A 26,684-nucleotide genomic window follows, 5' to 3' on the forward strand; every position below is an offset into this window, starting at 1 on the left:
AATATTTAAATAATTTAATTTAAATAATTTAAATTAAACCCAATCCAAAATCAAGACCAACCAAACCTGAAATAAGTGATGCATTGGGATTGAAAGGGAAACACGCGGAGATTGTTATTTCGTTGCCGTTGAGAGAGCCCCTCGCCAATGCGCCGTCAGTCTTTCATTGCTTGAAAATTGAAAGACGTCAATGCTATGAATCTGACAGCCACTGTTCAAATTCAGTCAAAGCCGTGCCTGGAAGTTCGCAAATCAGCTGTTTGCTATTTTAGTGATCCAATTTGTGTGGCAAACAGTGTAAAATCGAAATATATACCTGAAATGAGTTCCGTTTGCGGTTATTCTCAGTTACTGTGACTGTTATTTTAGAGTGAAGTCGAGAATTGCGCAAAGTTTTGAAAGGGTAAGATTCTGATTGAAGTTGTAAACAAACCGTTTAATCAGCCGCTATATTAAATGTCAGCCGCCCTTCTGACAGTTACCAACACCACTATGATGGACCACCAACACAGAAGCAAAAATTGAAAGAAATTAACTTGCAGTTGTGGAATGGCGAACAGTATAAATTTGAACTTCGACGATGCAGGATTTCTCTGAAAAATCGATTTTCCCTTTAAGTTGTGGAGTGGTGTTGTCAGTGCTTGGTTATTCTAGAGTAAATGCTTTAGTGAATTTGCCCTTTCTTATCATCAAGTTTCCATGTGCGGTGATCGTGGGGTGGAATGGTACCAGAGTATTGATCCGTGGGAAACCTAAAGTGAAGTGGAAAACACCGGAAGTGAAGTGAATAAGTTTCATTTGAGTTGAAAATAACTGTTGCCCTTGGTTGGAACTAGAACTTCATGTTCTTATAAGATGGAGGAGGCGATATGATTTGCTGGTGTCATCGAAAAGGACAAGCAGATACACATCTAAAGGCAAACAATAGAAGAGGTACGATTTTGACCTGAAAGTCCACGCGATGACGAAGTATGTGAGTTCGTGTGCATTTTTCATATAGTTTTTATTCTTCCAACATTTATAGCACCTACCTACAATGAAAAAATAATCTCGTCGTATTGGAGAGGGATATTTACCTTAGCACTCCTCTCTATTTCGACAATCTTGAGTGAGCTAAATTTAGAACTCGACCGTAGGGAAATACGCAGTTTAGCTGATGGCTTGTTTGGTGTATCAGTTAGCGGTGACCCGTTTTTGGCCTGCGGGGATGTCCCGCATTGGCAAGAAAATTGCCATTGAGCGGTTGATTTTCCACACATTTTCTATCCGCGCAGCGAATTATGTAGGAAAGAAAAACTTCCAACATCACACTGCGAACGTCAGTTTACGGCTTTGCCGTGAATTGAAGCCGCAGCGATGATTGCACGCACACCACTAGCCAGGCACCGCGCAGCACGGGGTTAGGGTGTTGTGCCGCCAAAAAAAAAACATCGGGCGGGCGGCTCGAATCGTTCGACCGAATGAAGTGTGAAATTGTTGAAATTATCACTGTGACATCAATTAAATTTCTTAGTGCATTTATTTTGTAAACCTGCTTGAAGTTTCCATCATCATAATGATATGCACTTATATTATTGTTTTGTGTTTGTTACATAAACACAAATCAAAGGTTAGAACAAATTACAATTATAATTTATTTTATCAATTATTGGCTTTAGATTTAAATGCAAGTTCGATAATAATATATTAAGACTGTAATTGTGGATTTCCTTAGAAAAGCAACGTTGGTGCTTAATAGGAACTAGCTGCTTCTATCACATACGGTAACCAACGTATTTTGGACCCCTTAAGTAGCTGTACATTATTTGGACACTTACGTAAGTGTTAATATTATGTACAGCTACTGATGGGTTCCAAAATAGGTTGGTTACCCTACTGTATTGCCTCTTTAAAATCTGGTGTCATTGCACAAGTTGGTTTCATCTGATCCCTAGAAGGGGATTTATTTTTTGGCAAGATGGCATATCAGAAACCTAATTAGTTATCTCGTTTTTTTTTGGTGAAGTGATTCCGATTTGATTCGTCGCCAACATTTGAAAGTTGTTTGCAATGAAGCATTTTGGGTCTAATTGCATACGCGATTTGATTAATAGTGTAATTTTCTCGACGTGTTTGCGAAGAAGCTGCTTTGTTTTGTGAAAGAATATAACTTATCTTGAATATAATGAAAACTATTTGCCACCAGTGTAGCAGTTCGTTTGGAAACTGTCGAGTTTGTGTGAAATTCCGCGGTTTATGATTAAATGATTCGACTCCTTGTACTCTGCTTCATATGATAATTTTTCATGTTTAGTGATAAACGATAATAAATCGAACGGCTGTGGATTTTCGATTCTCGAATTACTGAGATCTTGTATAAAGCACAGTCGAGTGCCTAATGGAGAGATATTTGGTTGTAGCTATGAGCAGATGTCCTAGATTATTTGCTGTATTGTATGATGATACAACAAACGTTGACTAACTGCTCGCTTGTAGTAACACGTTTTCAAACTTACGTTTTCAAACTGTTTATTTAAATACTTAAGTGTGTAATGTTGGATTATTTAGGTTAGGTGGTAGCTATTGGGTCATTTTGACGAAAACCGGTGTAAAATTTTTCGAGGTTAAAACAAATTATGTTTTCTAGTATTAATGTCTCAAATTCATCTTCTAAATTACTGCTTAGCAGAGTAAAATTTAAACGGAAAACATACATAGCAAAATGTTGGCTGAAAAATCATGCTTGGGACAAAACAATATACTTCATTTTGCAACCTTACCAAATCTCTGCATGCTGATCAATACCGACGCGGGGCACATTCGAATAGGATGGGAAAGAATGGTAGTCCAATATCTGTTGCTATTAAAGGCTAGGGAGTCTTCTGCATGTTCATAAACATTTTTTAATTTTTTTTTTACATTTTTAGATTGATAACGAGAGCTCTAATGCATTGTTCATTTAATTCAGAAAACAGTATAACATCTATAAATTACGCGCACGACGACTTTGTGAGCTTAATGCATTGATCCCTTCCTTTGCTTCTTAATTATTGAAGGAAAAGTCGCTTCCAGTCGTTTTCTAACCTACTGGTGTTTACACTGCCAGTAGCATTTCCAACCTTTCGGATTTGTCGGAATCTTCCAGACATTTTGATGCTTAGTATAGGAAGTAGGATGTATATTTGGTAATATACTGAAATAAAAAATGAATCAAACAAAGCTTACCGCGGATAGCTCTAGTAATGCAGCGTCTACGGATTTATCAGATATTCCACGGATTTACGAATTTCCTACGGACCTTTGGATGAAGGGCTCGTATCTACAAAGAAATAACAAAAAGACAGCGAAAAAGCGAAGAAAGGTCAACAATGAAATAAAAATACGATTAATGGACAGCCAATAGACTAGACGACAAAAAGTCGACAATGAGGCGGTGAAGACAGCGGAAAGATAATGACAAAATGATGACACGTAGGCCAAAAGATGACGCGTCTATAAGAAGGCGAAAGGCGACCGATCAAAATACGATGAAAACACCGAAAAAATGTTAACAAAGTGACAAAACTGCAACATTTTTGACAAAAAATATTTTTTTTTGTATGCCAGAAGGGCATTAGGTTGAAAGGCCACTGCGACAGTCTTAATGATCGTCTGTTGTGGTAGGCCCCGATTGCTGTACGAAGTTTACGGACCGCTCATACCCATTGATGGAGTTGAGCGGGATAGTTGTAATCCTGTGCCCCAATTCGGTACTACATGGTTTATGACCGTTTTGGGATCTAGGCTCCATACCTGATATGGAGTAAGAAGGTAACTTCCGAAGAAGTTCTGCCTTGATAATGCTAGAGCTCCGCAATTGCAGAGCAGATGCGCTGAACTTTCAGGTTCAGAGTTACAAAAGCGGCACGTGTCGGATGATACCTTGCCGATATTCTTTAAATGATACAGAGCGGGGCTGTGCCCTGTTAGGAATCCCGTGATTGTGCGTAGTTCACTACGAGTTAAATGGAGTAGTTTTTCAGCTACTGCAGGGTAGATATCCCATGTCATCAGTTCGCCTTTCACGGTGGATGTGGAGGTGCCCAGAAACGGTTCAGGACCAGGTAAATTTCTGGACAAAAAATATAACAGTTTCACTTCCGTAATGAGCTTGCCGTCCTAAAACAGCCTGAGGAACAAAATTTCTCTAATTTGGTTGTGGTCATAGCTGACAGGGTGACGGAGCTACCTCGTCATACGTAAAAACGATTCAGAATTTATTTTGTGTTTTTAAAAGAATTACATCCCCAAGTACTCAAGTTTTTGGCACGAGATGAATCTTTCATTTTGCCTGTACATGTACACCCATTAGACAGATAAAATATTTCGGAACTTACATTTTTACAGAAACAAGATTTGTTTTCGTCAAAAGTGCAAGTAGTTTGAATCAGAGCTCAAGTTTCGATATCTTCACTCTGAGTAATCTGCAGGCGTGCTGCTGACGCTCTTCGTCATATTCAAAGCGGATAAAAAACCAAGAGGACTTTTATTTGAAAAGACTAGTGGCTTTCTTACATTATTTTTCGTCGATTACGAAGAAACAATTCTTAAATGTTGATCCCAAGTATTAGTTTGAATGAAATTCACATCAAAGGTGATAATAATGCTGGTGTTTGTGCCTATGTCGGGAAAGTAGATGAAGACCCGCCGTAGACGAAGTCATCCAGCATACCTGCTGAATAAAATGAATAAATTTTTCTTTGTTTCATAAAAATAAGTTATAGTTTTCAATATTGAACAACGAGAAAACTGTATTGAATTAGTACTTTTGTTGAAATGTGTTTTTACGCTCAAATTATATTGTCAAACGTCTTATTAGCATAATATTCCAAAAACATGCCGTATTAAGTGTTACAGTGTGTATAAAATATTGTAATTTCGACCATATAAGTTTTTTAAACTTTTTTTATTGGAAAATGTTGAAACACGGAAACACTGACTTCAATTACATAGAATACTTAAGAGTAACTATCCTATATCATATTGTGTGTTCAATCACAAGTGGTGACTTCTTAAATATATTCTCTATGCTTCACAGCCACTTTACCTTTGACTGGGATATATATGCTAGTCTTACAATGCCAATTCGCTCAACAGCTTTGATGCTCGGTTGGTGAGTTAGCAGATTAGTTATGATCAGATACTGGAATGCAATAGTTACAACTTTGTAGATAGTGGTTTGCCAAACAACGCGAGTTTGTTACGGGTATAAATTTAAAAAAAATGTACCCGATTGAACATTTCGATCCTATTTCTGAAGACATTGAATACGAACTTCTTGTAACAAACCAAAAAATAAACGATTATAGGATCTCTAAGCGCCCATCACTAAGGTATAACTATAAAAAGATAATGATGACTCAAGACAGCCTTTTTAGGGCCTCAGAGCAGTTTAACATTTTTTAACGTGGTTATAAAAAATGTGTTCAGAGCAGTCGGGCTGCCAATTTACTACTAACTGGACAATATTCTGATCATGCGTTCGAGAGTTCTCATTAAACTTAAAATATTGCTTCTTTTGTTAAAATTTACACGAAAAAAAATGTTAGCTTGTTGCGATTATTTTTATGATGTTGCATGCTAGAGGATTAAATTCACTAAAAAAATAGTTAACGAATTTGATACATAGGTACGTGATGCCGTTTCAGTGTGTGCTAAATTTCAGATCCTACTGTAGTTGGCGTTGTGTATTACCTCGCCTAAGTTGTGTTTGTTTTAATAAATTCATCAAAATTTTCGTCATGATAATTACGCTGTTGTATCTGGATAGACTAAAGTGTGAAAAAACATACTACAGTCTACAGCCCCCTTGCCTAATCTTATTTATATGTTAACTTGCAGCTACCAAATACCTATATGTATGCACTCAAACCAGCTTATGTGCACACTATGCAGGAAAGTGTTACAGTAGAGTTCGCAGCCGACCGCTCAGCGGCTAGTTTCGTTTCAAGTGTTTGTTTGAGATAGGATTTGAAATATAAAAACCAAAAACATTGAATAGGAGGTTTATTGATCATGTATTTCGATTGGATTGGATTTTGTCTTGTCATTCGCGCTACTCTTGCATGTTTCAAGGCAATACTGAAGTCGAACATCACTGTATTTCCGACCATTAAAAAGATATCGTTCAGCCAGATAACATTACAAATAAACTGTTTGCGTTTTAATAGCTCGAAGTCAATGTTGAAAGTGTAGTACATATATAATTGGAAGCAAATTTATCTTCATCGTTAACATTGTGCTTTACTGACGGTCAATCATGGTTCGACTAACCCAACAGAACAAAGTATTATGGAGCAGGGGCCCAGCCGGTGTGCCTTACTTACCTATCAGCTCGTTATACATACCTAGAGGTATATTCGCTGCACAGTGGCAATCAAATGCCTTCGTAAACATCATTATATTAATTCCCCGAGCAATATAAGATACACACAGTTCATCAATAGTCGCTTTTCTCCGTCTGCTCTGCTCTGTAATCCGTTTACCAGCTGACTTAGTGAAATTTAATCTGGAAGCATTACGGTCGCAATGTGAGACGGTTCCTCCACTGTGACACACAGCAGACGGGTGTGTTCTGACGGGTGACTGCCGACAAGGCGCAGCGAAAAAGTTTATTAAACAGTACTTGCGACTTGCGACGGACGGGTAAAAGATATTCATTCCCGGGGGAATAATTTGAATCAAATAAGATTACTACTTAGTGTTAGTTGTTTTGTTTTTGCAGTCTTGAGATTAGCTTGAGATTAGCATTGCATGCGTCGCGTCATTAGTTTTTCAGACGAAACTAGGGAATACCGAAAATCGGAAGCTCGGTGCTTCCCTTAACTTTTCTTTGTGAGCAATCAAACTAGCTAAGAAACATCGATGCGAAGTTTTTACTGAGCTCAGTCAAAGTTATCCAAAACAAGACAGAGCAGGTACTTAAGGATATTCGCTGTTTATTGTCATCGTGAGTAAACAATGTTAGATTTACCTAACGTTTTTGTATGAACGTCTTTGTAGAAGGAAATGGAAACTTATTTTACGATTAAATCCACTATTAATTCTATTCCGACAGATACGCATTTCTCCTATGACTTGCAACCGAGTTCGCAAATGATAGAGTATAAAAATCGAAGGCGAAATACGTACCTGTCAGAATAAAATTAATAATGAAATTTAATTGTGAAAAACGTTTTGCTCTTTTATTCAATGTTAGATTTATTTCAAGTATCTTGCGTATTATAAAAATATTTCTTTCAATTTTAAAAATATTTGCTTTTTTATATTAATTTTTGTTTATTTGAATTATAAGAGATCAGTCAAATTCAAACCGGGCACTTTGTATAGGCTTTGTAGCTGGCACGCACGGCATTTTATGCCATATTCTTCTAAATTTCTCCAATTGTGTTTTGAATACATTCAGTTTAGGGCCATCCAATCGGTAGTATTGGTTGTACTGAAATCGATAATTTCGACCAGTTTTTGAATACAGAACTACAAAATGGTATTTTGCTTCTTTGGGACTTCAACTTAGGAATATGTTTACCCCGATATCGGAAAAGATTAGTACATTAGAAAGGTCTTAGAAAAACAGCTTGCAGTTTACACTTTGCAGTTAATGCTATTTGAAAAGTTTGTGCCGACATGACCAATAACAACACAGCCGGAATCCAGCAAAAATACAAAATGATTCACGCCCGCCGCTTTCGAATATTAATTGGAAATATTTCCATTATTTACGTAATCCTTACAAATATATTTATCTTGACTATTTCTACCATGACCATTTTGTTCTGTCAATTCCATGAAAAGTAACACGAGCGTATTCTTTTGGCATTCGACCATCGCAACAAAACGTGAAATTGTCACGTATATTACGTACTGGTACTCTCAACTTAATAATTTCAAGAAAAGTGTTGTAATTGGTATCGTATTTATCGAGACATTTTATTGTTCAATAATCGAAATTATTCACAAAAAATCGATTGTAAGGATCATAAAAACATTTGTACATAAAGGGTGTCCCACATCAAATTGCGTCACAGACAAAAATTCTGTAAAAATTATCTGGTTGACCGATTCTTTTCAAATTTTCAGATAATAAACCCATTAGTAAGCTTTTAACATATTTATTTCATTCAACTGCAATACCATAATCGCATGCTCGCACCTTACGCTTAACTCCACTAATAAGGTTTTGTACAACATCTTGTTGCAGCTCCTTCTGTATGGAAACCCACTTTTCTTCATGTCTTCCTCAGATTTGACCTTCTTGGGATGCTTCCGTATTGCCTGCTTCATAATTACCCAGTATTTCTCGATTGGCCTTAGTTCCGGTGCGCTGGGAGAGGTTCATGTCCTTGGGTACGAAAATAACCCCGTTGGCTTTGTACCATTCCAAGACATCCTTTGAACCTAGATCCGGCCAGAAGATCGAAATGTCCTCGTGTTGCTTCAACAGAGGAAGCAATCGCTTCTGTAGACACTGCTTGAGGTAGATCTGCCCGGTTAAGGTCCCGGTAGTCACGAACGGCGCACTCCGTTTGCCACATGAGCAGATCGCTTGCCAAATCATGTATTTCTGGGCAAACTTTGAAAGTTTCTGCTTCCTTACTCTCTTCGAAGCATCAAACTTATGCTGGGCGGTGAAGAACAGTAGCATTGGAATTCCACTTAAACTCTTTCACGACACGCTTGTAATCCTGATCACTAATAGAACATCCATTCTGACCACATTTCCCCTCACAGTCCATGCTCAGAGCTTCGTAGACAACGTTTAATCACACGACTCGACGTTGACTGCACGATTCCAAGCTGTTTTCCGATATCCCGCTGAGATAGTTGAGGATTTACCAGGTGCTTGCGCAAAATCCGTTCGCAGCGTTGCTTTTCGGGTGACGCCATTTTTTCCAATTTTACAAAAACTGATAGCGATAAAAAATACAGTGTAAACAGTACACTCTAAACCTGAGTGAGATTCGCGGATAGGAAAAAATCCAACGTCAAATGCAGCCAGTTCGAACTGTCAAATACAGCCAGTTATAATAATGACAGCCAGTCATTATTGGTCAGAGATGGAAAAGTATTGGTAACTCATGCAAGCTGTCGGTTGGTAGTTCTTTAGGAAAACAAAAATAAGAAATTAAATTGGTCTTATTTTTTTTGTTGTAAATTGGCTGCTAACTAAAATAAACATTTGATAATAATTTACGCTAAACATACTTTCGAATTTCTCACGATAGTACTCATAACGTGTCATTTTACATGCAATAAACTATGCGCTTCCGATTTATCGCATGTTACATATAGTATTTTTGCCAAAGCTGATGTATCCATAGACTAACTAGCACCAAAAAATGTCACTGCAAGATAGGCACTTTTTACGTCCAATGTAGAGTTCACGCACGCGCTTGAACAGTCAGCCCGAAAATGAACACAAACATAATAGGAAAAATAAGAACGGTTAAAGCATGAGAAAAAGAAGACCGTCTTCGCGACTCTCTCTCAGCTCTAAACTACTTCTACCCGAATGTTCAAGAGAAAATACCCAATAGGTAATTTTCTACAGCGTTTTTTCCGTGATGCAATTTGATGCGAGACACCCTTTATTTGTTTAGCGCTTACTGGCCATTTCTTCGAAAACTATTGCTCATGGATCCATCTTGATAATTTTGATCTTTGCAAAATAGGGTTACGGACCCTCTTCGTCATACGTAAACACGATCCATACTTTATTGCGAGTTTTTATAAGAATTAAGCCGCAAGTACTCAAGCTTTTTACACCTCTCACTGCTACATAAACGAGCCCCAGCTAATGTCATTCTCGTTAGTGACGAAACCGCAAATTACTTCATTGGTACATGAATACTGGAACCAATGTGGTATATACAGGTGTGGCGATGTTGGTAAAGTGGTTTTAGTGCCATGAAGAAGTTTCATCATGGTGTGGGTGAAATCGTAAATCGACCAATCACGATCAAGCGTGATGTCAAACTCCAAAAACAAACCTCATTATTCGGCGCGGTTTGTTTTTGTAGTTTAACGTCGTTTTCTGATTTTTCGCTACTAATACCGTCAAATGTCTTTTTTCCACCCCTTTTTAAACCACATTGTACTGGAAGCTGGAACTGTTCGTAGTGATGAGTCTTAGAAAAAAATATTGACGCAACAATCGCATGTTGTTAATCTATTTCACTAAACTCAATAGCTTAGTTCACTATACCTAAATATAAAGTCAGGAATAGTGCAATTAATAAAGCACTTTCTGAAGAATATAACCATTAAGTTAATAAGCATCTCCTTTCACCAACGTAAGCACGCTCTCTATGAAAGGATGGTTCGGTCTACCGATAAAGCAAAAACTCGAGAAGAAGCTGCAAAAACGCATAGCACTCTTTTTTATCAGCAGTGAATGCAACACAAACAGCAGGATCTGTACCCAAGTAACCAAGAGTTCGAATAATGGAGTCTAACGAGGGTTATACAGCTTTATGTATATTAATCTATAACTTGCTAAGCAGCGTCACTTTCAAGTAAGGCCAGTGCAAATCATTTTCAAAGTTTTTGTCACCCCCCCCCTTGAAAATTGGCTTGAAAAATCGAGGGGCAAAAAATAATTTGTAGGATATGAGTTAATTTTTTTTTATAAAATCAATTGTCTGTGGGCTCTACAGCCTGAAAAACTCGAAAAAACAAAGAGAATTTTTCAATCTAGCAAAAAAAAAATGGATTTTAGGCATTTTTACTTAAAGTTTAAAAGTGAAACCCAGATCTATTCTTGCTTTTAATAAATACGTTGTAATTTTTCATGCAAAAATCCACGAACAAAAAGACAAAAACGAAAGAAAATTTTTTGGCCGAGATTCGGAGATTCCACTGTTTGAGCTTCCATTTCTGTTTCGTGCTAGAAGCGTTAACTCAACTCGTACACTCATTTTTCGAGTTTTTCAGACAGTAGAGCCCACAGACAATTGATTTTATAAAAAAAATTTAACTCATATCCTACAAATTATTTTTTTGCCCCCCTATTTTTCAAACCAATTTCCAAGGGGGGAGGACAAAAACTTTGAAAATGATTTGCAATGGCCTAATTGTGAACTTTCGAGTTCGCGTTTCAAGTAATATTCGAACTTCTGGTTGCTTGGGATACTATCTATACTGTAAAGGATTCCCAGTGAGAATTATTCGGGAAACATCCGACGGATACAAATAAAAAGGTTTACTTTCGTCGAACGAGGTATGACCGAAAATTCTCACCAGGATGGAAAGAATATTCTTGACAATTCATTTGATGTAATTGGGACTATTCATCAGACTTCGGTGGAAGCGTGAAGTGATTTTTTAATAGAGATGTTTATAGTAGCTCAAGGGAAACAAGACGTGAAGGCGTAAGTTTGTATAACGCTGGGGGTCCGCGGATCGAGCCAAGCTATAATGGGGGCCAATTATAATCGGATTCGAACCCACCTTCTCCCCTAGGGTCTGTTTATACATCCTGAATTCTTGAAGTTCCAACAAAATTTTCAACGAAAAGCTACTGTAGCACAGCTTGAATTGAACGTAAATAACAGGAATAAATAATTTTGACATAAACACCAACAACAAGGTGTGTTTGTCAATGCTTTATTTTAAGACATCGTGAAAATTTCCATGTCCTTTTTTACCAAAAATGGCTAAATCCACCTGGAATTTGAAATATTACTAATTGAATAGAAATTTTTCCATGCTGTTCAATAAGGATTATAAAAATCTATATATTTCTTAAAATTTAGTTATAGAAAATTTAATCAATTCGGGTGAGGTACACTATATTTGATTTTTTGTAAAAGAGTCTTCGGCAAAACACAAATTTACGGAACAATTTTCAACGAAATTTTCTTGACTTCTTGTGATTGTATGATTAGAAACACCATGTCCTTGAGACCATGTGCTCGTGCCAGAATGTTTTCATGGTTTAACTAATGAACTAATCCGAACACATTCTAATTAATTTTTATAAAAACAAACTAAATTTATGTGTGGTTTTGAAGTCGTAAAAGCAAAGCCCATCTAGAGACGGTATTACTCATTAGAGATTTATTTTTTGGCAATTTTCCATAGGGTTTTGTTTTTGCGCTGAACCCTTTTAATAAATCTCCAAACAAAGGAAAATATAATTTATCGATCGTTTCCTTCCTGAAACGTTGCCGTTAAAAATTCCATCCAACCGAGGATGTTGCATTATAAAACAAACATTTGTATACATATATACGTTCTATTGATTGGTGTATTATTTTCATCCAGTTTGTTATCTGATTTAGTTTCACTATAATAAAGGCTGACAATGCCCTCGCTAATGGGTGTCGATGTGCATATAAATAGAACGAACAATTGACTAACTCTAGTACTGAAAACATACATTCGTCACATTGGGTTATAGCAGCAGTGCAGCGCAGGGAGGATGACACAAGTTGGAAGCAACAGCACGAGTTGGGTATGTTTTGCTGCAGTACGTACTAAAGTAAGTAGGTACTAGCGGCTAAGGCAACCAGCTGTCGTGTCGTGGAGCTCGAAACCGGCGCCATATATTACACGCGGTGACCAAACACATGCGTAGGAAGGGCGAGGCATGCGTTCGTTGTGTTTATGAAAATGGACAGCAATTTCAAATTCCGTATCGTGTATTTTCGCTGTGGCCGCGCGCAGGCCAGAAGCACGGCGAGTGTGAGTATAATTGTGCATGGAAGCTCTTTATGCAAAACATGTTGGTATGTGCCGAACACATTTTGCTTTGCGCCGTGTAGTAAATGCTTCATTGACGTTTACTCGACGTTTACGTAGTTGAGGGCTAAACGATTTTTTTTCTTCACCAATCCGGCTGGGAAGCAATCTTCGTTCTTTCGTTCGTTCCCTTGGCTGCACTCACTATCAACACATGTGATATAATGTCCGTTGTGTTGTGTTCCAATGGTGGGCGGTAAAATTTGCTCGGATGCCTAAACTGTTAGCATTAGAAAATAGATTAAGTTAGCAACGGCGCTTATTTTCGATAACATCTCGGTGCTAAAATTGAATTTCTTATTGGAAGAATTACATGCCAATTTGCAAATTGATTTGAGTCGACATATTATTGAACAGTTTGTGACGTTGTTTCAAACTATTAAAGCCTTTTGAATTAGAGCTTCTTTCTAAATTGGAAATCAGATATCGCAATTAAAACATGTTGTCTTTATATAAACTCAAACTTTTCTCAAAATTTTGTACGCAGGCATAGGCATATGGACTTATGATGGCTGAAAACAGTGTTTAAAAATATCTAAGTGTGTTTTTCCAGAAAACTCCAAGGAAAAATTTCTCTCGGATTACGCTTATTTCAAGTATTTACCACTTTTAGACCCAAATATTTGAATTTCTCAGCTTAAAATTTGTAGTCTACAGAACATGTACCGAGATGAAAAACTACTGTAAATGTCCTAATCCTTTGGCATCTAGAAATCTGACCACACTTCTTCATTTCAAAACACACTCAGTAATAAGGCATTTGGTTTTCCTTATTTCGTTTTGCATCATCTAAAGTATCACTGGCACTAGGGGAATTGCATGAATTCTACCACACTTTTTGAAATTATTTCATAGTCATCATTTCAGGGTACTATTTTCAGTCATGGCGAATACATACACTTATTACGGTTATTACTCAACTTACAAAAATTCTAATTTGAGGTATATGTTAATAGTCTGCGCCAAAATAGATGCATGCGAGTCTGAATTCCTGAGGATAGCTGAAGCTTGTAAACGGAAATCTAAACATTCTCTAATAAAATTGTTGCAATACATTGACCGAAAAGCATCAATTGAAAGCTGATAACACAACGGACATTTGTTTCCAGCTGCCGGCTGACGATAACGTAATCGCCATCCGGTTTGAAGTGCTCACCAATCGAACGAGAAAACATAAAGTTTCCTGCAGCGATATATCTTTTGCATTCGCAAGTGATCCAGAACAACAGGATGCACGAGCCGCGTTAACAGATCCTTGCGAAGCATATTGGCTACGGTAGTTTGTCAACTTTCTGCGAATCAGTTCTTAATGTGCCAATAATGTTGCATGGAAAGCCTACACTTGTCGGTCGGGACTCGTACTTCTGGATATCGAGTGCATTCAGCAAAAAAGACATCCCCAATTCACTGTCATCTAATGAGTGTGGTTTTTAGAAAGTTTCTTAACTTATTGTAGACATCTCAGCAAGTCTAACATGCGTTGCCAACAATTGGTTTGACAACTCGACCGTATATTGTTGGTATGGCTGCAGGATAATATTTTCGCACTCCTTTTCTCCTAGAGTTTGAATATCGAAAGAAAGGCTCTAAATTTTAGAGCCTTTTTTTCTTTCTTCTGTCGGGTACTTTTACCAGTGCGTCCAGTATTTTGAACTATTGCTGCACAATTGCAGAGCAAGTGTTCCGAGATTAAATATCCTGTCACAAGACCGGCAAGCGTGCTGAGATCTCTCTTATTGAGACTCAGCAACTTTTGAGTAACCTTAATACTCGACGTTATAGATTTTTTTAGATTGTTTGAGCGATTGTACGGTCATCCAATTGACCATGACTGTTCGGCTCTTCCGTTTGTCGACTAACTACGAGTCGGCGTGTTAAGGATAGACGGAGAACAGCACTGAAATTCTCCTAGCACATCATTCAGGTCCTCTTCTCCTCTCTATCTCCTTCGTTTCTTTGTTTTTCAGCAAAGTGAGGATGCTCGGTAAGAAATGGTTCACTGTATCAATGACCGGCTTAATGCAACAAGGGCAAATTACTGTGTAGGGCGCCCTGGTACTCCACAGGCTCCGTTGCGGCTGAATATTTATAGAACCCTCTCCACCATTCATCCTTCGGCATGGGTCGCGTCACACCTTGGATTAGGGGTTTATCCATTCAAGATTGTACGTAATAGTCATGGAAAACAGCTATTAAAACCATCCTCCTTTTAGGGGTTTTGAACCCTCTGCTATGGTCCTTAGTAGTCATAGCTCTACAGAGATCCGTCATTTGCAGGCGGAGTTAATTTTTTTAGAGGCTCCTCTTGTGTTGAAATGTTTGTTGAAAGTCACTACTTCTTTGAATCAGAATAAGAATAGACGAGAGTGAAATCTTTGGATGAAATTTGCCTTTTCAAATACTATTATATATCTGTTACAACTAATGACAGATCAAGCCAAGCATTATTTAGACACACTGGCTAAAACTATAGATAAATTAAGTGTGACTAATCTGGTCTTATCGTCACGCTTGTATCGCTTGTATTGACAATATTGACCAAAGGTAAATTTTACAATTTTAATAACGGTTGCAGAGCCAAGCAAGTAAATGTGGGCACTGCAAATGAATCACTAAATGTATTGATTCGCGTCTTCTTTAAACTACATGAGAGTGTTAGCGGCTTCGACTCTTTGTAAATATTTTGTAACAGCAACTAAAGATAAACTAGGTGCAACATAATGCACGTAAAAAGTTGCTCGTAGACGATGAGCGAAAGTCAGTGAGTAGCTCGAAACGTTCGGATAAACTGCAATTTGAAAATTCGCATTCCGCTCCGCTGAAAAACGTCGATCACAATAAGTAAATATATTGCGGCGATGATCTTAATACAACACATTTCACAACGGGTTACAACCCGACAAACACTGGATTGGTTGATCAATGAATATTAACTTAGGTTTTAATCCATTTGTTTCATTTTACCTTACTTTACTTATTTATTGTACAGTAGTGATAAGATTCTAATATTGTTAGGTACATTATTATTATTTATTTAACTAATCCACAACAAACATTGTAATTACAATTATCATTACACAGTCTACTTAATTGAAGTTAAAAATGTAGTTCCAAAAATTGATGCAGCCTCTCTTGAACGTTGCTTCCGAGGATGAACATTTCACTTCGGACGGTAACGAGTTTTAGTTTTCCACAACTTCGAACGAACAGTGAAGCAGCGTAACATGCAGTGTTGTTGACTGCTACCAGAAGGTTTTGCAATCAGCGTCCACGAGTTTGGATGCATTTCTGATAAAGAGTACTGAGTAGCTGTATTTTTAACAGATTCCCAAGGAACGCGCACGATCTATGAGCGAAAAAGTTTTGTAAAGGACACCTAATGAAAGCGTTTGTTGCAGGTGACTCACGTGATCGTAGCGGCTCAGTCCGTACACGACTCACGTATCTCACACAGCAGTTTAGTCTTTAGTGCGACACGTAATCGATCGAAGGCGCATGCGCTGGGGCGGACGTGGAGAACATCACTAAACAGAAAATGCGGCAAAATTAGCGAGTTGAATCGCTTCAGTCTGATGCAGATGGGGTACAACACAGGATACAACACAGCGTTCAGAGGCTAGCATAGATTGTACTACGTTATTGTGCTTTTAAGCCATCCCACTGCAGATCGCTTTAGAAAATAAATCCCAGGTTTCAGAACAAATCCAGTCGCCGGTGAAACTATACTTCCAGCTCTACGACGTCAGCTTGTGACGAAGTAAACTAGAGAAACGTGGAGTATACATATCCTTGATCGCCTAGTACAGATCATACTTGACAAACTGATCACTCTGCGTTAAGATTGGAGCTTCTCATTCTGAAGTGTTTACGAAAGTTTGCGGCATCCCTCAGGGGAGTAGTCTTGGACGCCTTGTGTTTTCTATATTTATCAACGAGCTTTCTGTAATGTTGCCATCTGGACGTCGCCTGTTTAATGCCCACGGCGTCAAAATATATAACATCATCAATAATACTAAAGATTGCGACTAATTACAACTATGTGTAGATCGTATGAAGAGTTGGTACTCTCGGCATTTTTTTACATGTAGCCTAAAAAATGCAAAATGCAGGCAGAAATGTTCAATTTCTGGTTGATTGATATGATTGAGCGGGTTTACCAGATTAGAGATTTAGGAGTTACAGACAGACAGACAACTTGGCTTCATTTTCAAAATTTTCGAAGACTTCCGCGATTCGCTGTGCTTGCGGCCGTTGTATTGCTCGTTAGTTTGCTTAGTTCTTGAATTTCGTTTTGTGATATGGTGTCTGAATGAAACGTGTTGGATTGCTGAATTTGAGTGGGTACAAAAAAGTTTGTACTCGCATCATTCTGTTTACCCAAGACTCTTCACCTGCTGTCCTACGGTTTTCGGCGAAGCTCTGCATCCAGAAAACGATGTTCCTCACAACGGCGTACCCTGAAAAGCCACTGCTGCTTTCGCTTATCTTTGAATTTGCAATGATCTCTGAGAACATTAGAATCTTCAGACGTCCGTGCAAGGTCTCATGATGATCGAAATTTCAAAGACTAGGCGCATGATGTTCGTCTCAACACAGTAACTTCGAAAAAAAATATTGAATGATGTCGATGTGGGAGACGAACGTTGTTTTTTTCTGGATCCTCTTCCTCCTCAATCTTCCAAGCTTTCGTTTTAAGTCTGGCGTTGATTGCTTCCGCCATTCTGAACTTTCTGATTATGATGTAATGCCGTCGGCGAAGATTGAATAACGATGTTAAATAACACGAAATTGTTCACCCCCTTATCGCAGCTTTTTGCGCTATTCGGAAGGACACGAAAATGCCCCCGAAACACGTAGGTATCAGTCGTAACACATCCCTCGCTCTAGGATAGCTTTGACCAGCTGCCGTTCTCGTGCATTATCTGCCATAGCTGTTCATGCTCGACTATATCATATGCTGCCCTGAAATGCGCGAAAATATGATACGTAAGCATGATACATTTGCATTATACAGAAGATCGTTTTTCTAACTTTATTTCAGAATTTACCCTTACCGTGCCAAATTTTGTGGGAAACCTTTTGCATATTAGATCTTTTCTCGATTGCAAAGGAATTGTTTTCTAAATAAAAGAATCGACAAAGAGGAAGAAATATATATCTTGTAAGTTTTCTATGAGGTAAAATATAGTTTTTAGCAACGACGTTACGGAAACTGCTTCAGAGCCATTCGGCAGGATCGGGAAAAAGTATACAAATTAAACAAGAGCATCAGCTTTGGCTGGATGATGCCACGTTGAAATTACTGTGTGTCCTGGTTCTGGACTGATTCGGAGGTTTCGTGTCAGATCAGATGGTCGCACCGGTTCGCGAAACTTGTGCTCAAGTTCCCGGGACCGTGCTGAAACAGTTGCATGTCTCTGGAATAATATAGCTGCATTCATTAATTGCAATCAGTTTAATTTAGTTTTAATTTTCATACAAATTCCACCGTCCCTACGATAAAACTGAACCTTGTCGTGGTGTAGGGCTTTTTAACTAATCAGTAAATGAACAGCGGTCACGTTTACTTCTGAATGTGGGTATATATCAAAATACTTTTGTGATTTCAAGTGGGACTCGGGGTAAAAATTTACCAAATGTGATTGTTGCGTTGTTCAGAAAGTGCTTTTATCCCGCTTAAGAATAAGGCCAGCATGGGGATCTCTGACAATAGATGAAGTTTTCTGGGATTCATCCTTATTTATCACAACTGTCACAAATATCTCCGAAAAATGTCGGATTGATTGAGTTGGTCGGGGGCTTAGGGTTAGTAAGGGGATGTAAGCGGGATACCAGATCCGATTGGATGCCGAAGGACCACTCTGTAATGATTACGGGTAATAGCACTTCTTAGGTAGCAGATGGGAAAATTAGGTCAATTCGTGTCGCGTGTTCGAGTTTCGGCTAGGCGGTGCTGCTAGATAGAGTAGGATTTTTGCACTGGCCCCGTGGCTGTCCTGAGCTCTGATGGCCGTCCCCGGGCTCTGTCGATGGGAAGGGGTCGAGTCTTAAAGAGACGTTTAAGCCCAGAGCTTTACAGCACTTTGGTCTCAAGGGTTAGAAGGCGGGCGAGTCTCTATATTTTGAAGCTTCTGTCGACTACCGCGAACGTCCAGCTTGTGCTGCGCTCAATTTACTTTGTATCGTGGGAATGCACTGTGAATACTAAGGGGATGAAAGATTAAATTTGCCCTGATAAGTTGATAACCACTAATGCTCCGAAATTTGTTTTACCTATTGGTTCATTTGTGGTTGTTTGTGTTGGAAAACTGAAAGCGGGCGCGCGGTTGAAGACCGGTGTCAGGCGGGGCTGACGAATTCTCCACTTCTTCACTATACCACATATTGCAACTCGAGTGGTACAAAAAGTCCAAAGCACATTTACAAATTCGATCTATTATTTTTCTTCTCATCATCATCATTATCATCATCATCGTCATCATCATCATTATATTTAAAATATGACATTCCGGCCTTTGGCAGAGAGATCTTAGAGTCAGTTCGTGGAGTCCGCGCAGGGCCGAAACGCCTCCGCCTGTGGGTATAGGCGTGACGGCTATGCTTGGGGCTCTACCTGTGTTTTAGTGGGCGCCAGTGCCTGTCTCGTCAGGTAGAACTGATGTTTGAGGTCTCCCTGACACTTTGTTGACAACACAAAAGGGCCCAGCGCAGAGTTTTATACGCTATTAAGCGACCAGTTGGATAACCCGAAAAAAAGGAAAAAAAAGGAAAAAAAAATTTCATACAAATTCCACCGTATTTCAGAACTATTTCTTCTTCTTCTTTCAATTCTTATATATCAATTTATCTTCTTCTTATAAATCAATTTACTTTGACCTATTCTCTCGGTTTTTTTTTTCAGACCGCTACAACTTAGCTTTTTGACCCCAATTTTCGGTTAGATTGATCTGATAAACTCGCTTCAGCAATGACTTCCCGGTGAGTATAATTCTGTCTTTCTGCTAAGTGTTACTCTACAAATAGGTACATTGATAAAACTTTTACTAATCGTAATTGTTTCGCATTCTCACACCATCCGTATCGCAGCTTAGACCGGTTATTCATCCTGTTGGAGTCAGGATCGGCGGCCGTAACGCGTAAGGCAGCCGCAAAACAGATCGGCGAAGTGCAGAAGCTGCACCCGCATGAGTTGCACAATCTGCTGCACCGTTTGCAAACCTATCTGCACAGCAACAACTGGGAAACGCGGATCGCCGCTTCACAGGCCGTTCAGGCTATTCTGGAAAATGTCCCCCAGTGGAATCCCACCGGTGCGGAAGCCGTCGTCAAACAGGAGGATCAAAATACTCAAAATTCACGGCTATCGTTCGACAAGTTCGATTTGAACGCCGTGCTACACAGGGGAGCACGACTGATGGGTTCCGAAGGGACGGAGTTCGATGCCATCGACGATAACGAAGCGGGAGATCCGCGGGAAAAATGGGCTCGCCAGCGTGCGTTGTTGAACGAAAAGCTGGGACTAAGTAGCGGGGTTAATTTGGACGATATTGTATCGATCGACGATATGCAGAATCGCAGTGGTCAGCTGGCGGGACATGGTGACGGTGAAAAACTTATGCCAGTGCAGGAGATTTTGAAACTGGAAGCTCAGGATGGATCTAGTCAAGTTCTAAGTTGTCGGGAGAAAAACCGTGCTCGGAGAAAGGCTCGAGAACAGCAAAAGGTGTTTCCGAATCCGATCAATGCTGTTACTTCTGGAACCTCCGGTACAGGTAGTAATGGGTCTAGTGGGGACGGAGAACCCGATCGGAAGCGATTGAGACTTGATGCGAAGGGAGAAGCCGTAACGGCTGGGGATCCAGTGCCGGATTTGACCGGAGCGTGGGTGGATGCTACTGAGTGGCCACTGGAAGTGTTCTGCTCTAAATTGTATATGGATTTGTTCAGTCCTAGATGGGAAACTCGACATGGTTCAGCAACAGCTTTGCGGGAACTGCTTAAGAGCCATTCGGCTGGAGCTGGAAAAAGCATTCACATGACAAAACAGCAAATGGAACAAGAGCATCAGCTTTGGCTAGAGGATGCCACGTTGAGATTACTTTGTGTACTGGCTCTGGACCGATTCGGAGATTTCGTGTCAGATCAGGTGGTCGCACCGGTTCGCGAAACTTGTGCTCAAGTTCTCGGGACTGTGCTGAAACAGTTGCCATTGGATAAGGTTCATAGGACGGTTAGCATACTATTGACCTTCATCAAACAGAAGGACTGGGAAGTTCGTCATGGTGGACTGCTGGGTATAAAATATATGCTTGTGGTTCGTGAAGATCTTGTCCAAACGTTCCTGCCTTTAATTATCAATGACGTACTGACGGGATTGTTTGATTCCGTTGATGATGTTGGAGCGGTGGCTGCAGCCACTCTTATACCGATTGCTTCCTGGCTGCCCAGATTGCTCACAAAGACGCAAGTTTCTCACATTGTTAAGTTATTGTGGGATTTGCTGCTGGACCAAGATGAACTGGCATCTGCTTGCAATAGTTTCATGGGCTTACTCGCCTCAATACTTAGTCTTCCCAACGCTTCTAGTTGGATTCAAATGGAACCGATGTCGATATTGGTTCCCCGATTATGGCCCTTTCTTAGTCACTGCACCTCGTCGGTTCGAAGATCTACGCTTCAAACGTTGAAGACGCTAACAAACAGCAACAGTTCAATGCAAAGTGAATCATCGGTCGTTGTGGGAAGCAATGGAGTTAATGGAAATGCAACTTCCGTTATTGTTAGCACGGCAGAAGCATTGGCTAAAGCGGCAACTGAACATAATGCTATTTTACAAGCTGATCCATCGGAGAATTTGGTTTTAAACTTCGGTGTTCAGGAGTGGCCACCGGCTCTGCTTCAGGAAGCGTTGCGACATATTTTCCAACGCGTGCTGGTAGAGCATGTTGAGGATATTCAATCGCTGGCAGAAAGTGTTTGGAATAATTTGATAGTAAATGCTGAGCTTTCCGCACTTCTACATGCTTCCTGTCCATTCGTGGCAAGTTGGCTTTGCCTAGCGATGCAGCCGGTCAGATTGGCATTCGATCCCGCTTCAATGATCTACGCAAAGCCCAATCAACCGTCCCAGAGTCGGGAACGTCGACGTCAGTTCGATTCTTTCGAATCTGCTAGCAGTATACCTTCACGGCAAAAGCTCTACATTGGGGGATCCGAGACCATACCGGCGGAAGTACGAGAACGAAACGTAATACGTGCTCGCATAAAGACGTCCAAAATGATCGGGCTTCTGTCTCGTTATTTGGTTTTACCAGCACCGGGCGTCGTGTACACTCCCGAAATTGAAAGTCCTATCGATTGCTATACTAAAGTTCTGCTCGGCTATTTGCAGTCTCGTTCGGCACTTCAACGATTGATTGCTAGCTTGGTGATTGCTTTCTGGTGTTCATACGATGCTAGCATTCGACCCGGTCCCTCGAACCTGCAAGAACGACTGAAAGCGTGTCTCAATGAGTACGTGTACTACGACGAAGTAGCAATCCTTTTCACTAGACTTTTACAGGAAAGTCGGGACTATTTGGCAACGTTGAAACAGCACAAGATTAATTTTGTGGAGTTTGAAAACCTAAAAGTGCTGAGTTTGGATCAAATACATCAACTGTGCACCGTAATGTCGGAGAGTCTAAAGACTAAGTACGGATTGAAGACGAAGGTTGCGGAAATGTTGGACGAAAGACGCCGCGGATTGTTTAGCTCTCATGCAAGCACATCGCTAGAACAGAATACGCTGCATATTAGCACTCAATCTTCCCTTGCAGGAGCAGTAATTAGTTTACATTGCTTACCGGAAAAACTAAACCCGGTTGTGAAACCGCTGATGGAATCGATAAAGCGGGAAGAGTGTGAACTTTTGCAAAAGCTATCGGCGAAATATCTAGCTGAGCTGCTTAGTCAGGTAACAGTGCGTACACCTTGTCCGAATAACAAGATTGTCGCCAACCTGTGCACATTGCTAAAAAGTGATTTGGATTTTACTCCCAAGTTGGTTTTTCCGGAACGCGAAATGCGTTTTTACGATCCGGCAAACAACGGTGACTTCAACCCGTATCACGGCATCATCACACTTATGAGCCAGCAAAAAGCAAAAGAAGCAGGCTCGAATGGAAACGCTTCCGGTAGCCGAGGCCCAGGAAGGCCCGCTTCGGTTACTTCCGAAGTATCGACCATGGAAGAAGTGCTAACGGAGAGTGAGGAAACCAGTCGCAAGCACGCCAGAACACAACGGCTCGGTGCAACGCATGCCGTTACAACGATTTGTTCATACTTCAAAGATACTCTGCCGGAAAAGCTACCGGTGGTGTGGCAACTGATGATGGATAAAATTGTTTCCAATGTCACCGAAGGATACATCGACAAAATAAGCCGTACTATCGTGCAGCCAGATGAAACTAACGACTTTGTAACATCACTGCAGCTGATCGAAGTTGCTGCTCGCCATATTGATCCCGCTTTGCATGGTCAGCTGTTTCAGCTGTTACCGAAACTGTGTCTTTTGCTAAGACATCCGCTGAAGGCTGTGCGTCACATGGTTGGACGTTGCTTAGCTACTCTGGCTCTAGTCGATTCGCAGGCTGTAATGTCTCTGGTCATCAGTGATATTGTGCCCATGCTGTCGTCAATCGAAAACGTAATAAAACGGCAAGGAGCTGCCGAAGCGATCGCCTGCATCGTAAGTCAACTGCAGCTGGAAATTGTTCCCTACGTAGTACTGCTAGTGGTACCTCTGTTAGGTCGAATGAGTGATCCCGATCAATCGGTTCGTCTTGTTTCGACGCACTGCTTCGCAACGCTTATTCAGCTGATGCCCCTCGACGGCATCACACCGGACGTTCGTGGTTTATCGGAGGATCTCAAAACTCGTAAACTCAAGGATAAGGAATTCCTAGAATATCTATTTGCGCCCAAAACGATACCGGATTTTGAAATTCCCGTTAAGATCAATGCGGATCTTCGCAGTTACCAGCAGTCGGGCGTTAACTGGTTGTGGTTCCTTAATAAGTACAAATTACACGGCATCCTTTGCGATGACATGGGGCTGGGAAAAACTCTGCAAGCCATCTGTATTTTGGCTGGTGACCATTACCAGCGAAGCACCGATCCCAAATGCGCCAAGCTGCCTAGCTTAGTCATTTGTCCGCCCACGCTCACCGGGCATTGGGTTTATGAGGTGGAAAAATTCCTTCCCACACGCTTTCTTCGTCCGCTGCACTACGTTGGACTGCCAGCCGATCGCGAGAGGCTTCGTCAAAAGCTGGGCTTGTGTAATCTGATTGTGGCTTCCTACGAAATCGTTCGCAAAGATATCGATTTCTTCAGCTCAGTACACTGGAACTATTGCGTGTTAGACGAGGGCCACATAATCAAAAACGGTCGGACAAAAAGTTCCAAAGCCATAAAACAGTTGGTTGCAAACCATCGGTTGATTCTCTCCGGAACGCCCATTCAGAATAACGTGCTGGAATTGTGGTCACTGTTCGATTTTCTGATGCCAGGTTTTCTGGGAACGGAAAAGCAATTCAGTACTCGCTTCTCACGGCCGATTCTTGCTAGTCGTGATCCAAAGAGTTCGCCAAAGGAACAGGAAGCCGGTGCATTGGCTATGGAGGCACTTCATCGGCAGGTGTTACCTTTCCTGTTGCGACGTGTAAAGGAAGAAGTTTTGACGGATTTACCACCGAAGATTACGCAAGATTTACTGTGCGAGCTCAGTCCGCTGCAGGAGCGGCTTTATGAGGACTTTAGTCGAACACACTTAAACTCGGACATTCGAGAGTGCCTGGAGAATATTGACGGGGAAATGGTCAGCAAGAAGACGCACGTTTTTCAGGCTCTGAGGTGAGTATTCGCCTAGTTATAAGTTGGCAACAAAAAACCAAACTATTTTCTTTTCTCGACAGATATTTGCAGAATGTGTGCAATCATCCGAAGCTCGTTCTGCAGCCATCTCATCCAGAGTATCAAACAATTGTAGCGGAATTTACCCGCAACGGAAACTCCCTCGATGATATAGAACATTCGGCAAAGTTACCAGCATTGAAGTAAGTTTTTTTTCTATTTAAAACATTCAAGTTTTAATCTAAATTTTACGCAGGCAACTACTGCTGGATTGTGGCATCGGTACCAATGAGGATATGCTGGTAAACCAGCACCGCGCGCTGATTTTCTGCCAGCTTAAAGCCATGCTGGATATTATCGAAAATGATCTTCTGAAGAAGCACCTGCCGGCGGTTTCATATCTCAGGTTGGATGGTGGCGTTCCGCCAAGTTCCCGACACCAAATTGTGACTAAATTTAACGGAGATCCCAGTATCGACGTGCTACTGTTGACTACTCAGGTAAGAGAAATGATTGTTATTTTGTCTTAGCTGAGTCTAACTGATTTTTATTTTAAACTATACCAACAGGTTGGCGGTCTCGGGTTGAACCTTACCGGGGCAGATACAGTAATTTTCGTTGAACACGACTGGAATCCCATGAAAGACCTCCAGGCTATGGATCGAGCCCATCGGATAGGACAGAAAAAGGTGGTCAATGTTTATCGTTTGATAACACGCAAATCTCTGGAGGAAAAGATTATGGGATTGCAAAAGTTCAAACTGCTCACGGCGAACACGGTAGTTAGTGATGAAAATGCTTCAATGGAGACAATGGGCACCGAACAGTTGTTGGATTTGTTTGCCCTGAACGATGATAAAAAGCAGCAGAAAATTGCTGAAAAAAATGCTGCGAGTGGAACCACATCAGCCACCCCCGGTGGCGAACCGAATGGAGCCAATGGAATTACGATGCGAAATGTACTGGAAAATTTGCCAGAGCTTTGGGATGATACCCAGTATCACGAGGAGTACGATTTAACCCAATTTTTGGAGGGACTGAAGAAAAACTAGTCCAAGTGCGCGCGCTTGTGTGTTTTAGCAGCTAAGCAAAAACGGAATTGGAGCGTTGAAGCTCTACTTTCCCAACTATTACATAAGTAGAATTGGACCATCAGTAAGTAAGCTTCCATTATACGTATTCTCCCCTATGATTTTCTCTAATACCTATCGTCCTAAGCGTACTATTGTAGCACAATCGATTGTAAGCAAATCGCCATTTTCTTGGAAAATTTTTCCCCGAATGGACTTTTTCGTTATAAAGTAAACGTTAGTGTGTTATTTTTTGTTACAAACCCGTTCTTACTGCGACTGCAGTGTTAGTCATGTGGGAAAACATAGGTACAACTTATCCTACAAGTGTTTATTTGAGAGTTCAGTGAATACTTAATTTAAATCAAATGTTATATTTCAGAAAAATGTTTATTTCAGTAAGAACAAAAACGAGAATGTAAAAGCAGAAGGTTTGAATGAATTTTTATCGTAAAGAAAGTTTGATAAGAAGTGTAGAAATGCAAAGCTTGAAAGCAGTTTGTTTCCAAACGAATAACGAAGAATTTTATTAAAAGAACCAACATTTTTTATAAACAAAATACATCGATAGATACTTACACGTATTTATTCAATTTCTCATTTAAAATAAGGTTTTATGGAATGTGGAGAACATCTTTTCGTTAACAGTGGTTGAAGAATTCGCTTTTTGAATATTTTAATCGAACGTCGTCAAGCTATACAACTAGATGTTTAATGCTAGAAACTAAAACGTTACAGTCGTTTGCAAATATTGAGTTAGCAGAACCGTCTTCTTTAGGTAGGTACCCAGCAGATAGGAAATTGTGAAATCTTCAACCACTCGCAGCAGTTCTTCTAGGTAACAATTCGGGGAAACGATTTCCAGAGCAGTGTTATGCAACCAGCCCAATTATATGCTTTATTTCCTTCTCTAATTTAGGTTAAAAGCTCACTTTTGTGTACTGAACTGAATTATCTACA

The 26,684-nt window shown here is 40.2% G+C and overlaps 1 protein-coding gene across 1 annotated transcript; it reads left to right on the forward strand.

Moving 5' to 3' along the window:
- The first annotated feature begins 598 nt into the window (after positions 1-598).
- On the forward strand, positions 599-26,680 carry LOC128741296 (TATA-binding protein-associated factor 172). The gene is made up of 6 exons (XM_053837010.1): positions 599-933; positions 19,661-19,737; positions 19,846-24,654; positions 24,717-24,857; positions 24,911-25,154; positions 25,224-26,680. Exons 2-6 carry the CDS (start codon positions 19,727-19,729, stop codon positions 25,704-25,706), a joined length of 5,688 nt encoding a protein of 1,895 aa, XP_053692985.1. The 5' UTR covers positions 599-933; positions 19,661-19,726; the 3' UTR covers positions 25,707-26,680.
- Positions 26,681-26,684: the final 4 nt, after the last annotated feature.

This window comes from Sabethes cyaneus, chromosome 3, assembly GCF_943734655.1.
Source record: "Sabethes cyaneus chromosome 3, idSabCyanKW18_F2, whole genome shotgun sequence".
Classification (NCBI taxonomy): Eukaryota; Metazoa; Arthropoda; class Insecta; order Diptera; family Culicidae; genus Sabethes; species Sabethes cyaneus.